A 19,284-nucleotide genomic window follows, 5' to 3' on the forward strand; every position below is an offset into this window, starting at 1 on the left:
GCGCCCAGGGAACAGCACGCTATGGAGGCTCTGCCAGCTCAGCGCCGTCCTCTATAGAGTAAACGGGCCGGCTGGGGAGATTGAGCAGCGCAGCCCCGGTTTGGTGCCGCGGGTCTAATTCTAATCAGGTATCAGGCCAACCCTGAAGGAACTGAAATAGTGAAGCAAGTTATGTGAAAATAAGAAAAAAAAAAGTGGAAAACATAGTAAATGAATAGTAAATTCATACAGTTTTATGCATGTAAAGTGCACACTTGATTATGGTTTTATAATATGAAATGTTTCGCTTCAGTTTGATGCGCCTCTAATATTAATTTGGGCTGATCATAATAATTGAATGAAACACCCAATTTTTTTATTTTTTTTTACTGTTTTTCACACTTAATTATTAAATGTCTTAATTGCATTAAACTTATTACAATCAATAATTAACCCCGTTATAGTTTCTTTTTGTGAATGTGTTTGAAACCAGAACAGCATACATACTTTGCTATCTGGACTGTCAGCAGATAAGTCAATGACGAAAAGAGCTGACATTCTCCTTTATACCTATACTGCAAGCTGTGGTTAAATTAAATTGTATTTTAATTGTATTGAATAAAGTTTATTGATTGAGAAAAGTGATGGGAGTTGAAGCCATCGGTGTCCATGATGCCTGCTGCTCATACAGTGCTAATGATGTCACAATTAAGGAGCGCGATGCTGAGCACACAAAGTTGTTTACCAGCACATTTGAGCTACAGCTTGCAGGTTGTAGAGTGACAGGATCCTTGATCACAAAACTCGGAAACTGAGATTATGTGGACTGGGACATCCATGTCCATCAACAGCCATAAGACCAGGCTGCGCGAGGAGGAGATTTTGGGAAGAGAGGATTATTTTGCGGCTGCCCAGAGCAATAATATCAGCTCTGTAACATCTGGCATGCCCTTAAACCAGCGCGCTAATACCATCCAGCCGCAGGTGGATGAAGAAGAAGACATCAGCGCCCAATTGGCCGATCCCGATCCCAGCATAACATCTAACTGGGCATCGGAGAAGATCGCCACCAACAAACTGCTCCAATGGCTGGGCAACTTCATCCACCGGAGATGCTTTCGGCTCATATTTTTGACACCTGAGGAGCCGATCGCCTGGATACGGAGCGTGGAGAGGGAGCTCATCGCGGATAAATGGCAGACAGACAGATTTTTGATACCATCAAATATCATTTTTCTTTTTATGATCTGTAGAGAGATAATATCCTCCAGACTCACCACCAAGAAGCAGCTACGGGATGCTCTTATGATTTGCCTCTATGTCACCTACTCTTATGCCGGTCCCGAGATCTCGTATCCCGCCAAGTACTTCCGTGGCGGCGTCCAGAAGGAAGAGTTCTGGGACCAAAGCCTTTCTGTGATTTGTGCATTAAGTGGCGAAATGATCCGTGTCAACAACGACCCCATATTTTATGCCAAGACTTTTGCGTGCCTGAAGGCCGAAGGTGGCCGATAAAGCAGAAGAAATCAGAACATCTCGCTGCATCTCTTCTTGATTCATATATTGTGATGATAATAGCATTCCCATTACCCATCGCCCTATACTGATTACTTTATTAAAAGAAAATTTTAAATGTCCTTTTAGTATTTTTTGTTTATTTACAAGTTTTGGCAAGACCTTAAGCATAACTCACAGTTACCTCGTTAATGGTGTTCAGAGAGGGCTTTAAATTGTAGGATAGTCTCCGTGCAACCCAGACAAGAAGCCTCTTTGCCGCCCAAACCAGTATACAAATACATTAACAAAAGGATACATTTATCCGAAATACTGTCTGCATATCATAATCCTGGGTAGTAGGAGCATCTATATGTTAGTGCAACATCTTCACACCTGGGAACTCTCCGGGTTTCCCGGAGATAAAGCTCCGGTTCTTCGGGTCAAGACCCGAATCCTCTGGGTCGCCGGAGCGGGGTCTTGACACACCTCCCTCCCCGCCCATTTTCCCTTTAAATGGGGGTATTTCAGTGGGCAGTCCTGTAAGGGAAGGCAGAACTTCCTAGGTATGAACATCTTATTTGAGACAATGGTATGCTTCAAACTTTGTGGGACATCTTCGAACATCTCAAGGCTGAAGGAGTCTGGGAAGGGAGATAAATAAAGACCAAAACTGATGGGGAAGATCACGCTGCCTGAATCGTTTAATACTGGAGAGCAACAAACCCTTAATAAACCCTTAAGATCATAGCTTAGTAAAAATAATAAAAAAAAAGTGATTTATATTAATTGCTTAATGGGAAAAAAAATTATATATCTATGTTGGTGCAAGAGAATCCCATCCTAGACAGCGACTTGCCAGGCACAAAGACCAGGCCCGGGGCAAGTCCCATGGGAAGGTAAGTATTTTTCCTATATTAATGTATTTTAGCATCGGAGTAAAGAAAATGTAATTTTGTTAGGCTTGCCATTGTTATCACTTGTGTGATATTTGGGATGACTTTTCTTGGTCAGTCGCCACACTAAGCTAATTCTTTATGGCAATGCTAATAATGTCTGTTCCTCTATAGACGTTCAGTAGTCCAGAGTCTTCATTTGGGCTTTTAAGACTGAGCCATTCTATAGTTTATGGCATGCAGTATGATAAGGAGTCAGACTTATAGAAACAGCTAATATACATCTGCCTAAAAACATTACACGGAGACTACAGCAGCTTCAAACAAAGATTACACCCCAATATTTTTGAAAACCCGTTTTATCCAATACAATAATACAAAATGTTGTGTGTCGCCTATACGAACACCGAGCGAAGCGTTCACTCTCTCCATCCATTAAAATGGCCGCGCACGTTCTCTAAAGGCGACACGTTCTGAAAAGCAGGTAAGCAGAGCGGTGATTTGTTGCTTTCTGTTTGAATGGCGGTGAGAGGAGCTAATGGAAAGCAAGGAAGGGCGGGATAGCAAGTAGTTCGCCCCAAGCACAAGTCGTGATTGGCAGTGGACGCAGCCAATGCACAGCGGCGCCCACTGAGGACCACCATCTACGCTTTGGCAACAAGCTGTTGGGCGCCTCTCCTCACACTTTTCCTCCTTAGTTGCGGTCGGCGGTGTGTTTAGGGGACGTCGCCTGATAGAAGCGTCATTACTCGTTTTAGTTCCGTTCGCCTCATCCTTTTCGAGGTGTTTAGTCACCTGGAGCCGTTGCTTCTTTATCTGCCGGGCCGGCGCGGACAACTTAGAGTTGGGGGATGGACGAGCTGCGGCCTAGCGGCGTCCCTGCGCCCCCGCCTTTCCCAACAATTTTCCCACCTGGGCTACACGCTATATACGGCGAGTGTCGGAGGCTGTACCCGGAGCAGCCTAACCCCTTGCAGGTCACCGCTATCGTGAAATACTGGTAAGGGGCCGGGTGAGGGTGAATGTAACCCCTGCTACTAACCAGTCCCCAAAACCCCTTCTATATCGGTAGTGTATATCGGTACTGGGTATCACCCAGCCCTGCTGGGTAGATCTGCTGTGCCCCTCCTTCAGCACTAACTACTTCTCTGTTGCTTTGAGGGGTAATTGCTGCCCCTTGTACAGTTGTAGTTTTTCCATAAGAACAATAGGGCAGTTTTGCGATCTCTTTATCGTAAAGATCCGTCACCCAGTGCAGGTAATCAGCCTCAGGACTAGTAAAGATTCCTAGTCTAATAAAGATCCCCCTTAAATAAAAACTAGTGTATTTACTGTTGTTTTTGATCGCTCCGCACCGTAAAGGGATGTCTAAGTTGCATATTAGTGGAACTGCAGTTTAACTTGTCTTGTTTGCCATATGGATTGCTGAGAAGGGCAGTGAAACGCAGTGCAATGTAAAGATCGGTGATCTTTTATTATGAAGCACTAACCTATTCCGCAGCGTTGTACAAGTTAAACTCGGAATGCTTAACAAATCCGATTACACAAACGGATACAACTGGCGTTTAAGACTCTGCGTGTAAGCCTGCAATCTAGCCTAATTGCACTCTAATACGGAGGTCCTGGTGCTGGAGTGGTGGGCTTCTGAGGGCCCTCCAGCTTAAGTTTACAGAAACCTCAAGACCCCAAAAGGCACGATTGCTCTGTGTGCTTACAGAGCATCGGGAAAATTGTATAAAACATTGCTTTAAATGAAATATGACTGCTGCAAACCCGATATTAAATTCCACCCACCCTTGTGTTTGAGAAATAGCACTGCATGACACCTTGTAGATAAGTTAAAAATACATATATATATTTAAATTTTTTGTATAGTATTTTTTTATTACCCCGTTTCTGATTTCCCGTGCTGGTAATTCTTGATCCGGGGAACGCGTTGTTGCTCGTGAATGAATGAAATGGGTAAATTCCAGCTTCCAGTTTTTGGTCATGAAGCACTGAGCTTCCGGAGATCTCTCCTTAGGCGGTTGGTTTTGGTTCAAGGGTAGAGAAGAAGGCAAGAGACCACTCTGAAGCCTTCCGGAAATATGCTGCCGTGCGTAAGGAGAACGAGGTCATGGGGTGATATGTGTTTTTTGTTTTTTTTAACAGTAATCGTCAGAAATATGTTTTCATTCGGAATTGATAGACGAGATCCTGAAGGAAGACGTTGGTAGCACTTGCACTGGGGTTTATTCACTAAAGGGCGAGTCGGGTTTCTGGCTCCTTGAATACGCTATACATTAATAAAGCCCATCCTTGGTAAAAGCATGGCTGCCTCTATATCTTGCATAGTCAGATCGGTTAGGCTTGTCCAAGTCTTTTCCAACGTTAAATTAATGTGGAGCCGGTTCAGCTCTTCCAGGAGGAACTCGCCAGTATCGGCCCTTCATAATGTATAATACAGTTAGAAAGTTGAATGCCAATTTTTTTATTTATAGATCAGACCCAATTGTCTGTTGCACCAAAGACCTGGACAAGCGATCTCCATTCGTGTAGATGGTACCCTTTTTAGTAATTCCAGCCTTTAATTCATGCCTTGCTTTTTTTGATGCATTTTTGTGTGGTTTGGGTATTTTTAGACTCTGTTAGCAGCTGATAAATCAAGAAGAATATTTTTCGAATGGCCAGATATTTCCTTTGGGAATATGTAGGGGACGCCTGAGTCGTCTGTACCCCGGCTGCGTCTGTTTCCACTGAATAGGTGTAAGTTACAGTTTGTGTGTCTGAGCGCTGTCCACGTTTCTCCAGAAGTCTAGCTGACTTTTAATTTGCCGTTACGTGAAAAATAAATGTGTTAATCAACACTCGCCTCGTTAGTTATTTCCCCTCGTACCTTGTCCTGTGGCAATGAATCTGAGTAAACCTTTAGCTGCATCCATGGAAAGTAGTGCAGAAGGATAGATGTCTGCCTTTTATAATGTCGGCACTAATGGTTGGCGGCTGCTACACGTGTGGACTGATAGCTGGAACAAGCAAGTGTTGTATACATTCCAATTAAATAAGGACTGCGGCTTTCTGGTCTCCTCTGCTCCCTCTGACTCCCACCGAAATCTGTGCGCAACAGCAGGAGGCTGGAGATCTCCATCGGAGCAGATGAATAAAGGCTGAAACTCCATAGTGTGCGGATAATTGCTATTTTTCTTGTAGGTTTATAATCCATCACCTAGTATACTGCAGCAGGGGTAACCAGGCCAGAAGGGAGACATGGCAAAAAAAAAAACAACGCGTTTCACACTATACTTAACGCTTAACCATAGGAGTTGTAGTCTACTCACTAAAGGGAGAGGTGGCAGGGGAGTCGTGTTTATTATACCTCAAAAAAAGTTTGCTTGACCCACTTTAACATGCGAGGGGCCGAAGTGTCAAGTAAATGGCCGTCTTGTGAAAGAGTTTTGTACACCATAGTTGTAAGAGATATACACACACCGATCAGCTATAACATTAAAACCACTGAAGTGGAGTCAGTGAAGTGAATAACACCGATACGGTTATCATGGCACCTGTCAGCGTGGATGTCCGCTGCCGAAAGCAGCTCCAATGGGCATGTACGCATAACAACTGGACCACCGAGCAATGGAAGAAGGTGGCCTTATCTGGTGAATCACGTTTTCTTTTACATCACATGGCAGGAGAATGCACTATGGAAAGAAAGTAAGCTGGCGGAGGCAGTGCGATGCTTTGGGCAATGCTGTGCTGGGAAGCCTAGGGTTCATGTGGATGTTACTTTGACACGCACCATCTACCTAAGCATTGTTGCAGACCATGTGCACCTTTTCATGGACACAGTATATCCTGAAGCTATTGGCCTTTTTCAGCGGGATAATGCGCCCTGCCACAAAGCAAAAATGGTTTGAGGAACACAACGCAACGAGTTAAAGATGTTGACTTGGCCTCCAAATTCCCAGATCTCAATCCAATCGATTATCTGTGGGATGTGCTGGACGAACAAGTCCAACCCATGGAGACCGCAACTTAAAGGATCTACTGCTAACGCTTGGTGCCGGATACCATTGAAAAGTTTGGGGTTACTATTATTATTTATTATTATCTTTTATTTATATAGCGCCAACAGTTTACGCAGCGCTTAATACAATACATATATTCAAGGGGTCTGACAAACGAGAATTGACAGACTAAGACAAAGCGATAGGTGGAGAGGGCCCGGCTCCCAAGCTTACGATCTAGAATAAACTTATGTAGGTTTTCCTGTTTTTTCTTTTAAAAGCATCAAAGCCTACTTAACGCACTCTGCTAGCTCCCCTACAGACAACATAAATAATCCGCGTAAAAACCGCCTGGAAGCTACAGGTGCACCGAACATCTTTAGTAACATAAATCGTATTATCGAGAAATCGGGTGTTTCCTCGTTATAGTATTTTACCTCAATAAGCTTTATAAAGCGATTAAAGCCTTATTGCTACATAGTTCCAGAAGCCGAGTTAACCATGAAGGGTCTGACGTTCCTCTAACTGGTCAGAGCGGCATCCAGGACCCTCCGGTGGGACTTTAATAAACATGAACCTTTTCTAGTTTGGTCAGACCCTTTGAATATACGTGTTGTAAGAAGCGCTGAGTGTTTATGCTATATAAATAAGGTCATTATAATTGTCAGACGTTGAAATACTTGGCAAGGTTCTGTTTGCGTTCCTCTGTGCCAAAGAAGAATGAATAATATTACTTCAGCGGACGGGAAGGTAGGTGCGTTGGGCACGGAGGACATAATCTCCTGTAATGCCTTTGGAATTATTATTTATTATTATTTATTTTATATAGGGCCATCGACGACAGAATTATACGGCTGCGATGCTGATAGAAATTATATTTGAAATGTTGCTTTGTTTTTATTTTTTGCCAGCTAGGGTTACTGTGTACCTGAAGCCTTTTTTTATTAATTTTTCTGTGTCGCTTCCCCCTTCTTAGGTTGGGTGGACCAGACCCGTTAGATTATGTGAGCATGTACAGGAGTCTCGGCAGTCCCGCACGTGGAGTCCCCGAACATTGGCATTACGTCAGTTTTGGTCTGAGTGACTTGTACGGGGACAACAGAGTACACGAGTAAGTGCTAAAAACACACATGTTCCGTGTCTGCAGGAGCACGGCTTCTCGGTTAATCTGGGCTTTAAACACGGTAGTTGTGCTTTAGTAGCGCATTCCCATGCATCTCCTGGTCACGGTTACTGTAGAGCCATATACGATATATATAAGGCAGTGTATATTGCGGATCATCTGGGGGGTGGGGGGGTATTGTTGTATTGTTGATCTTTCACTGTGATGTCGTTTGGGTAAAATCGACACGCTTTCTCTTGGAGCGTGATGCGGTGATCATGCAGTCATGTAAAAGTATTTGCGGTTTTCATATTCACGAAAAAGTTTCTGTAGGTCCCGGTAAAACGTTATACCGACTCTAACCCTCAGATGAATCCATTTTTGGGAGGCGGCAGAGCGGTTTCCTTTTTCTCCTTTTTTTAAAATGTAGTGCATACATAACCCTGTAATTGCGTGTATGTATTATCCGCCTGCACCCAGCAGATACTAAATCTAAATAGACCTATGTAAGGTAAGAAATATTGGGCGCACTGTCGCACTTTATGGCCGTATGTTACTTAGTGCCGTTACGTCAAAGTACCCCAAGTTTGGCGAGTCCTACGTAACCTTCCATGACTTACCGATGATCCGAATCAGTGGGACTGCACCTTAACACACCAAGACTCTCCTCCGATTTAAAGCCCTCTCTAGATACCATTAATGTGGCATCAGTGTGGCAGGAGGGGGGGCGGCTCGACCCTAACATCGGGTTAAAAGCTGCAAATATACATTAAAGTACAGAAAGGGGAAACATACCCATTCAGATTCCAGGGTGCAGCTGAAAGGATATATATATATATATATATATATATATATATATGCCTTATGTGCGCTGTTTTGTAGTTTGTGGATATGTTGGTGATTTCCACAGCACCCCGGAATCTGAATGTGTGCTTCACGTCCTGTTTTTCTTTATGTATGTATTTTAAATAACGAATATTTGTGGGACTCCAGCGCCTGTTTACAATAAGTAATTACCATCCGGATCGCATCAAACGCCGAGCGTCACACGAGTCTGTTCCTTACATGTCTGCAGAATGTTTTGGAAATAAATCACTCTGGATTTTTGGGAGTTCACTCCGCATTCCCCTCTTACGTACTCTGTACTTGTCTTCTGCTTTTTAGCGCTCCTACTTTCTTCTCCTTCCACCATCATAGAGCGCTGCGGGCTTCGTATTTTTTTTGTTTGTTTAGCTTACTCGAGGCGATGGTAGACCGGCGCGTGTAGCTGGGCAGGGGGGTTGTTTTAAAGCAGAGGCCCTTCATGGTGGTCCTGGAATAATGATACGTGCTGCTAAATGTATATTTCAATCTGCTGGAAGTCTGGTAACTTTCCCCTGTCAGGGTTGTGCAGAATGAGGGGGAGGAGGGTGCGATCGGACCCTCAGGCGCAGGGTTTAGGAGACATGTTGTATGTTTGTAATCCACATCAGAGGCCATCAGTGTAGTGGGTCGTTTGAATAATGTTCTGATTGTGTATAATCTATCCTCTCGCACTTTTCTCTCCTTGCGATAAGCCTGTCGGCAGCTTTTCATGTTGTGAAACCGTAGGATCGATGAAAGGTCTGAGCTGAAGGCTTCACCCCGGGAAGGCTTCAGACGGGAGACGGTCTCTGTGCTGGAGGTAGACCTCCCCTGAAGAAATGGCTGACATATGGAAAGCTTTTTTTTTTTTTTTTTTTTGAGAGTGTATACGGTTTCAGACCCGGTTGCGGCCATCAATAACACGGCAGACATTTAGGCCACCAACAGAGCGAGCCCGACACCGGCACGGCCCTTTCAGGGCTCTTATTGTGTTGTTCTCCTTGTGCCTACATACATTAGGGTATTGTTAGACGGATTGTTAGATACTGGCGGGTATCGTGAACTTGCATGTGGGTTTTTTTGTTTTTATTTAATACACTGATCTAAAATCTTATCCTTTTTGTTTATTTTTTCTCTTTGTATTTAATGAAATTTGAACTTAGAAGAGCAGCTGCGAGCCCAGATTTTATTGCGTGATGTGATGATCGCTACAGAGCAGCTGCAGCTAACACATGGCCGGCGATTTAACACGAGCCCCGTGTTTCCTGAGGTCTGCGGCAGAGTACATAGCTCTGCCCCACCGTGGGGTAGAGTTGTATTTTTGCGTGCCCTGTTCTGTCTTGCGTTGCCAAGGCTGGTATAGACCCAGCTGGGATATTTTAGTAGCCAAGACATGATGCACCCGTACCAACCCACAACAAACCTCTGCCCAAAGTTGCCGGCTACCAGCGGAAACCTTTTATTATCCGTGGTTTCCTGATTATCGGTATTTATCCGGCCGTACGCCCTGGAGGGTGGCAGAGACCTCCTGCCGGGTCAACAGATACATATCTCCATAATGCCCCCACCGGACTTCTAACCTTAGTGACCGAATTCCTCTTCTTGCCCCGTCTTTGGTCTCTTGTACATCATGAAGTTTGCGCTCCGTGACAGAGCTTCCAAAATAATACCTTACGAGATGAGAGCTATTTCTCTTGTTTTAGTCACCTGTGATATTTGATACAATAATTTGTATCGGAATCTCTCCTTGATGGTGTGTCGGGACCGGTGTGGGATCAAAAACCGGTTGGTGCAAATTAGATGCATTAGAAAAGTTTCTTTTATCAATACTTTTTATTTTCGAGTCATTGCCATGTGTGTTTCTGGAAAATATTTGCAATCAGAAGAACTTCTGAAATCATTTAAGGTTTTCCTTTCCTCTCCACTGCTTTCCATTGGCCTATTTTTGCTTTAATTTCCCTTTTCATGCAAAACTTGGTAAGCTGTGGATTTATAAAACGCATATAATATATATATATATATATATATATATATATATATTATATTTGTGTTTTTAATATTCTTTTCAGATACACAGGAGCTGAGGGTCCGAGCGGATTTGGCTTTGAGCTGACATTCAGACTAAAAAGAGAGGCGGAAGAATCGGCTCCACCAACATGGCCGGCGGAGCTTATGCAAGGCCTGGCGAGATACGTCTTCCAGTCCGGTGAGTCTCTTCTCTTCGTACAACCATTGATTCCAGCCTATAGTTTTTTATTATATGTAGATCTGCGTATTAGTTGATTAGTAGATCGTACGTGTGGCTGTGGTCACTTTAATGATTCCACAAATCAAAAAAGGGCGTTGCGGCTCCTAAAGTTTGCTTCGCTGATCCCTGTCTCAATGCTTGCGATACACAGCACCAAAGAAGACTTTTATTATTAACGCACCGCTGGTTTTTATGCTCTGATTATAATCATTATGCATCTCTTTCCTTGGTGTGCAACCCTGCCAGGATATGTGTAACCCGGTTGTATGATGTGTATTCATTGGCACCAACGGTTTTAGGTCTGATACTAACCATTCACGAGAACTGATTGCATTCTACAACACATTAATTGGACGCCCTTGTTAAACCCTTTCCGCTATTAATTGGACAATATTATATACCGTGACTGCTAATTACTTGATGTTTCCGTGTACACAGAAAACACATTTTGCAGCGGAGATCATGTTTCGTGGCACAGTCCTCTGGACAACAGCGAGTCCCGTATCCAACACATGCTGCTCACAGAAGATCTGCAGATGCAGCCCGTGCAGACCCCGTTTGGAATGGTCTCGTTTTTACAGGTGAGGAATAAGTGTCCATCTCCCCACATGCCCCCTACAACAATGAAGTAGAAAAAGGACACACATATTATGTTTCTTGGGAATTTCTGCCTTCTACTGTATAGCCTACAGTTTGATCTGTGGCTTATATGCTGTAACAGGTAATGGATAAAGTTTGAATGAAGTGGTCACTTAAGTTTATATTTCATCACTGGGGTGCTAAGAAAAAGTTTTAAAGGGACGCTCCAGTGCTCCACGCTGCCTTATTAAAGAATGCATATTAAAAGACTTGGTAAGTAATTCAACATGCATTCTTCAATTTGTAAAAAGGAATACAATCATTCTTTTTTTGCTTGAAATTTTGTATACAAGCTCATGATGGTGGGGTGGCTTGTCAGACCCCTCAAAACCCTTGCTTGGGGGTGACTTGTGGTGACCGTCGCCCTTGTGTATTCAGCTGAAAACATCTCCCGCAAGCTGGGTGCGGGGAAAGCAGCAAACCCGTATGGAGGATTCTGCTGAATTCCTGCATGTTTGCTATGAGAAGCACTCGGTTATCGTAATCATTCAAGTGCATATGATGGCTGGAGTGTCTAAGACCCGTCCATTATATGATTATATTCTATACCATGTTATGGGTCGGTGATACAGACTACGTTCTCTGTGCCCCGCTTAATCAAAGCTACAGATTGCTTCTCCATTATGCAGATATTTAGACGGCAACATCCAGCGGCTCCTACAAGGCTGTTGCGTCATTATAGGAGATTACTTGCCAAAATTGCACTTGCTGGGTGAGTTTGTCTCCTTCCACCACTTTATCGGAGTTGGCCGTGGGATGCTGTAGCCAAGGCAACGTTTGTTGTTTAGAACAACATTTAAGGCTTTGGGAGCCGGCATGGAACGATTCAACTTGGTGTTTGCATAGCTCAAGTAGCTGGATTTTGCAACAATGGTGTAATTTGAGGAGCATGGAGAACAGAAATCCTATGAAGATATCCTTCTATAACATTATCAGGCATGAATGCTTATCCAACGCATTAAGATCGGGTAGTTTTATTTTATTAAAGGGAAACCATAAATAAAGAACCGTGTATCGGGTAACGCGATGCAAAATTAAATTTCTGTCTTCGTTTTGTTTTGAGGCCGATCCCTGTGAGCTTCTGCATTGGCTTTTACTGCTGCGGCGTAGGAGATAATGCTTCAAGTAGCCATTTTATCACAGTAGATTAGAACCGTTTTATTCTTAAAAAAGAAAGTATTACTTTGCAAACGTTTAGCTACCTAAAAACCCCAAAGGAATTGATTTTTTTACATTTTATTTTTTCTTCTAGATAGTTGGCATATGCACGGAAGAATTACATGCCGCGCAGCAGTGGAATGGCCAGGGAATTCTTGAACTTCTGCGAAATGTGCCTGTGTAAGTAATAGGACATTTAAGTCCAGCGCTGTTTTGCCGAGCCACTTCTCTGCTGACTCGTTACTATAATAAGGAACCGTTTTTTTTTTTTTTCTTTTGAAAAGACGCAGTTTTTTGTTTTTTTTTCTTTAATATTATAAACCATTAACCGTAGGAATATCTGTGTCTTTATTGGCAGTGCGGGCGGACCCTGGTTAATAACAGATATGCGAAGAGGAGAAACCATCTTTGAAATCGATCCGCATTTACAAGTATGTGTTACTGGAACTATTGCAGAACAGAGAAATGGAAATGTCATTTACACGCCTGAATCTATTGATCCCCGTAAAATACGTGTGTTTTGATACCGCGTGGGAAGTTTCACAATTTTAGAATATTTACTAAACATATCTGCAAATATAACTGTTGCGTATGGTATAAGCCAGCGGGGGCATTCGTTTTAAATGCGTGTTTCGGTGCAGTTTGGCTGTACTGTGAGCGTGAAAGGATTGTGGAGCTAAGTGCCTCGCGCGGTGAAAAGAAGTTATTGTGGTCTCTCCTGTTTGCCTTTTTGGAAGAGCGGTCTATACGTTGTCATACTGAGTAATGTGGGTTTTTTGCTCCTTTTAATTCATTAAGCAGGAGCGAGTGGATAAAGGCATTGAGAATGAAGGCTCAAACTTAAGTGGCGTAAGCGCAAAATGTGCATGGGATGATCTGAGCCGCCCTCCCGAGGATGAAGATGACAGCAGGAGCATTTGTATCGGGACACAGCCACGGCGACTCTCCGGCAAGGGTACGTAGTCTTCGGAGAGATCGCGGCAATTTGTGCCGTAATGTATCATATAAACCAGAAAATTCCAGCCTCGCGGAAAATCGGCGAGGGTTCTGGCTGCTGCCTGTGATATTTAATTGTAATTTTAAACTTGACAATTGCCAAGATATCTTATTTGAAGCCTTTTCTTTTTTAGTCTAAAATCATATTTCTTTCTGTAAGTTTTTGCTGCACCGCGTAATATTTAATTCACTCGTTTATTGCAGATACAGAGCAAATCCGAGAAGCATTAAGGAGAGGCCTGGAAATAAACAGTAAACCTGTTCTACCTCCGATAAATTCACAGAGACAAAATGGCATGAATCACGACCGAGCGCCGTGAGTATTGTGCAAGCTCCTTGGATAAGCTGTTATCCTGATGGCTCCCGAGTCTGGTGGTTGTGTATACTTTATATACATTGATCACTGTTCAGTGTACTTTAACTCCTCACACATCTATGCAGCTCTTGAATTGTCGGCAGATAAGGTATTAAACGCCATGCTTCCTACGTTTTCCGTGTCTGCGTGTGTTTAACTGTTTATAGGCTTCGGTACAGGTCAACCAAGTTATCCAAATATTTAGACCATTGGCTGTATCTTGATGAGTACCACAGGAGCAGCCATGAAACATCTGTGTGTCTGCACCTTGACCTTTGAGAACACATACACTATATGGACAAAAGTATTGGGACACCTGACCATTACACCCACAGTGACTTCACATGATATCACATCCTAAATACATAGACATTAATATTAAGTTGGATCCCTGTGTCTACTCTACTGGGAAGGCTTTTAACAGGATCTTGGAGTGTTTTTTTGGGAGTTGTTGCCCCTTCATCCAGTAGAGGTAGATTTGTGAGGTTAGACACTGATGTTTGACGAGAAGATCTCCGTTGCAGTCCCAAAGGTGTTGGATGGAGTTGAAGTCGGGGCTCTGTGCAGCCAAAGTCCCTCTTGGTGTAATGGTCAGATGTCCAAATACTTTTGGCCATCTAGTGTATGGGTATGAGTGAATTATTGGTCGTTGCTGTGGTATTCTACAAGAATTGCCAGTAATTCATACAGTTATTGTATTAAGTGCATATTAACACACATTTTATAAGTGGGAAAGCTGGTCTCTGAACATCAAAAAGGAGTAAGCCCCTGTGTATGCTAATGAAGGAGCACCATACGCCATATGGGTGGAGGAATGACCGATATTTAGTTTCTTCCTCTCGACTAAGCTTGCGAGCCGGGTCCTCTTTGCCTAATGTATTCGTCTGTCAGTTCTAGTTTTGTCAGACCCTCTGAATGTACTGTAAGAGGCTGTGTAAGTTGCTGGCTCTATATAAATAGGTAATGCCATTTTGTCATTGTGGCTACTGTTTTCAGTGTGTGTGTGTGTGTGGTGGGATACTCTGTAGGGTATGGCAGATTTAAAATAGTATAACGAGATGGCCCCACTGGGCTCATAAAAGGTTGTTGCTGGACTGATAATATACATGTTAGGGTAAGCTTGACTCTTGTGCACAAAGTAGTAACAGAACCAGTGCGCTCCATAGTTTTCACAAGCTTCTCAAGCGAAGGGGAAGGAGTTAATAGCTTCCAGACCCTCAGCATCTGAGGCTGCTAGTGGCCTTAGTGTTTCACCTTCCCAGGAGATGTTCTATGTGAAGCTATTAATGCTTCTAGAGGTTTGGAAGACGGTTCTAATGGGATTTGGAACCCAACGACCACACCGATTGAGCCACTTTCTTGTTGGGATTTATTTTCTTAACGGTGCCCGTTACACACTTGGTCCACTACTGCCATCTAGTGGACGCTGCAGCGAAGTCCCTCTTTAGTCTGTGCTGAACATCTTGTTAAGAAATCTGAACATTTTTCTGGAGGAAAACTGAAATCTTACCAGCTGGCTCTGCTACCCTGTTGGTTAAAAGCTTTGAGATTTGGGTGCGCTTCATTGAGATAACATTGGTCACTTTTGTTCTTGTTTAGCGGTGAATCCATTTAATTCATCAATTTGTATTTATATTCCATATAGTGCTCTTCAGCTGCTATATTTATATATTGTGCCCATCATTTAGTATGGCAAAAATATAGTAAAAGTCAATCAAAAATCTCTAAAGTAAGTTGCACACAGTGCAGGTTAGGCAAAATAACATAGAAAAAAGCAAATAATATTTGTGATGTATAAAGCATAATGTGTGGGGTGTGTTTGTTTGGTCTAAATCTAGCCCACCATTAACCTAACTGCTGACCCCCGCCCCCCTCCATTAACATATAACTAAAACCTACAGAGGGAGATCAGTATGATACAAGAAACCAATATTTACACAAAACAAAAACAAGTTTATGCACTCCTAGAAATGTAAATACTATAAATGTATATCTCTCTCTCCATTTATTAGTGCCCGGTGGTGTTTTCCATTGATTCTTGGTTCACTGTTTATAGCGCTATATCTGCAAATGTGATTTTCGCGTTTCTCTAAGCGATTTCGTGTGCATTTCTAGGAGCCGTAAGGATAGTTTGGAAAGTGAAAGCTCTGCGGCCATCATCCCCCACGAGCTCGTACGCACGAGACAGCTGGAGAGCGTGCACCTCAAGTTTAACCTGGAGTCCGGAACGCTCATTCCCCTCTGCTTAAGGTGAGTCTGCTGTCTTTTGGGGATGGGTTGCCCTCCGGTGTCCTGTTAACCCCTTCAGAAACACACCTTACCTTTTTATATATCTTATGGATGATCTTGGACGTGTCCTGGGAGGTGTCGGTGTATATGTGTATATATGTATATGTGTGTGTGTGTATGTATGTATGTATATGTATATGTATATATATGTATATATATATATATATATATATATATATATATATATATATATATTCGCTGTCATTTTATGTTGAATCAGCTTGTGACTATAGAAATGTCAACTTGAATTTTCCCCATTTTTTTTTATTTATAAAGATGGTAACCTTTTCTCTTCCTTGTTCCAGGGGAAGACTCTTGCATGGACGGCACTTTACATATAAAAGTATTACTGGAGACACGGCAATCACATTTGTGTCCACAGGGGTAGAAGGAGCCTTCGCTACAGAGGAGAATCCATATGCTGCACACGGGCCTTGGCTTCAAGTGAGAAATTCATTTAAAAGTGGCCTTTTTATACGGCTTGGCGTCTGTCATATTTTTTTTTTTTTCCCTTTTCTCTCTTGGATTAACCCTGACATTGCTGTAGTTGTGTCTCCGAAATATCAGTTCCGCTCCCAGTGACGGCTGTGCTGCTTGGTTGGATCCTTTTCACGCACATGTTATACAGCTTTTCAAAGTGGCTGTGATTTTTAATGTCCTTCTGAAATTTTCCACTTCATTACACCCCCCCCCCCCTTGTGTAGATGGGTCATGGTGGTTGTGCACCAGTGGTCTCCTTGGTATAATATGGAGCCTACTGCTCCATATTATACCAAGGAGACCACCGGATAGGATTTCTAACAGGTCCATAAATCTGTCTCTGTATGGACGCTCTTTTAAATTGGAATATATGTCCCTTCCCCAGAATAACTCTTCTATGCACAACCTCTATACTGAGAGTTTATTTTTTTTTTAATTCATGAAAATATATAAATAAAAATTAAAAAAATATGAATATTTTTGTCACTTGAATACACGTAAGTATACAGAATACTTACAAATAGATACCGTAAAAAAGTAACCGCATACTTTATAAAGTTGGACGTGCGCGTTTTGAGCGGCTGGTTTGGTGCCTCGGATGGCATCTTCCTTATGGCCCTCACCCTTACCAGATAAGTAAGTAGCGCAAGTGGCAATAGATCTGCAAAAGGGTTTCATATAGCGGCTTCTATATTCTATTTCTAGTTTCCACTCGACAACAAAACCTTCTTCTTTTCTCAGATCAAATACCTGCCAATTAAGCAGAGAAATGAGCATAAAACACTGAAAACTTTTTTTTTTTTTTTTAATCTTTTACAGATTTTGTTGACCGAGGAGCTGGTGGAAAAAATGCTGGAAGACTTGGAAGATCTCAGATCTCCGGAGGAAGTAAGCCTTCGTTTGCTCGAGTTAGAAGGATTGAAGGGACGCATTGTCAGAGAAGACGTGGCTGAGCACCCAGCCTTGGGTTTCGCTGCCTTAGGGCATGCACAAAAAAGAGAGAATGTTTGCTGCCGCTGGCAATCTTCCCCGATGAACGTCGTTATCGTGCATTCACCAGAATTCTCTTTATTGCCTCGGTTAATGTTAAACACTTTGTTCTCTGGCTGGAATGCTGCATACGTCCGTGCGTTACAAATGCATGCGAAGTAGCGTTAGCCAGCACAATGTTGTTTTTCTCATCAAGCATTTTAATATGTTCCTTATTTTATTTAAATTACAAATAGAAAACATTACAAACAATAACATTAAAAACAACAATGATATTACAGACATACCTTACATAAGAGGAAAAAAAAAAAAAGAAATAAGATGAAAAAATTAGTGTTTAATGAGAAAAACAACATTGTGTTGGCTAATGATACTTCGCATGCATTTGTAACACAAAGTGTTTAACGTTAACCGAGGCAATAAAGAGAATTCTGGTGAATGGAATATATTGGAATGGAAATATCTCTTATTTCTTTTTTTTTTTTAACGCGAGGCTTGCACGGTGTAGCATAATATCAAAACAAATGGTATTTGCCAATGTGGCTCTGATGGCATAAAGCTGACCGTGGACCTTACCTCGGATAGAACGGTTTTATAGTGGATCAGCAACGAGCCAGCGTTAATACCATGTTTGCAATAATTGTTTTTTTGGTTTTTTTTCTCTCTGTTTTAGCTGAAACTTCCGAAGGAATACAGCTGGCCGGGAAAGAAGCTGAAAATCTCCATTCTACCGGACACAGTGTTCGATAACCCGTTGCATTAACGCCAGGGAAACGTGGACGCGTCTTCCTGAGATATGGGAGAGACAAGATGCACTTTCCCTTATTCAGCACGGTTATTGCTGTATAAAAAAAGAAAAAAGCCAAATGATAGCAACGTAACTGCACAAGCGCAGCACCGAGAGACTGCCGTACACAGAAACGTCTGCCGTTTATACTTATTGAGCGACCGGTGCCTGAGTGCACTTCAACCCCAATACTAAAGGGACGGGACACGGAACATTGTTCCTCCTGCTGGCGCGACCCGAGACGGCACATTTTATTTCTGCCGATAAGTTTCATCGCGTCATACTACACGGGGGGCTTTGTGATCATTCGCAGACTTCCTCGAGACTCCGAAACAACATACTACAGAAATGTTTGTTTCCACGCTATCCCTCTCCACAGTCTCCTGTATCTTGTATGCTGTTCGTATTGGGTCAGCAGCTGGCGTATTTTAGCAGTATTCTTCCACAAAGTGTTTTAACCTATTTTAGGATTATTTATTTTTCCTTAAAAAAATACACCGTTCACAATGTTTTAATCGCCCCTCTGGCTGCGGATTACCTTTACAGCTGCAACGAAAACTAACTTTAGTTGAAAATGAAATCAGTGAAATTTTAGGGCAAATTTATTTTGCCCACTTATTAGCCGTCCTCTTCACTTAGAAAGACATTGGATTAAATATAATCCGATACTGTTAGGATATCTAAAATGTTCACTGCTTACTTATCACCGTTGCATTCCTATGGCTTGGTTTTAGTAATATTTTATTTGAGAATGCACTGTTATGTTAAGGAATAGCAAAAGGATGACTATTTGGGACAAAACAGTCCTTTTTCCTTTGAATTTGTTTCTTCTCTCTACCTCCATCTGTCTCCTACTCGTAATATATTGAGGATTATGACCTTGTTAGTGTTAATATAGGGAAATCTGGTGCCTTAAATCGCCTATAATCGTCTAGTCCTTTTGATTTCACCTTGTGAGGTGTTGTATGGATCCCTGTGTGCTTTTACATCCATATTATTAACGTATTAAAGCATGTCCGTCATGGTACAGCTGCGGCGCATT

The 19,284-nt window shown here is 42.5% G+C and overlaps 2 protein-coding genes across 2 annotated transcripts; both read left to right on the top strand.

The window, feature by feature from the left end:
- The first annotated feature begins 816 nt into the window (after positions 1–816).
- On the top strand, positions 817–1,494 carry LOC149288632 (cyclin-dependent kinase 5 activator 1-like). The gene has a single exon (XM_089491356.1). It carries the CDS (start codon positions 817–819, stop codon positions 1,492–1,494), a length of 678 nt encoding a protein of 225 aa, XP_089347482.1.
- Positions 1,495–3,220: 1,726 nt separating this feature from the next.
- LOC149288633 (suppressor of fused homolog) lies at positions 3,221–18,218 on the top strand. The gene is made up of 12 exons (XM_089491539.1): positions 3,221–3,369; positions 7,332–7,466; positions 10,370–10,506; positions 10,987–11,129; positions 12,440–12,525; positions 12,704–12,776; positions 13,144–13,300; positions 13,546–13,657; positions 15,812–15,946; positions 16,291–16,429; positions 17,285–17,353; positions 18,129–18,218. The coding sequence occupies exons 1-12, from the start codon at positions 3,221–3,223 to the stop codon at positions 18,216–18,218; spliced, it is 1,425 nt and encodes a 474-aa protein (XP_089347665.1).
- Positions 18,219–19,284: the final 1,066 nt, after the last annotated feature.

Source organism: Sceloporus occidentalis, unplaced genomic scaffold, assembly GCF_023333645.1.
Source record: "Sceloporus occidentalis isolate IW3139 unplaced genomic scaffold, rSceOcc1.0.p SCAF_50, whole genome shotgun sequence".
NCBI lineage: Eukaryota > Metazoa > Chordata > Lepidosauria > Squamata > Phrynosomatidae > Sceloporus > Sceloporus occidentalis.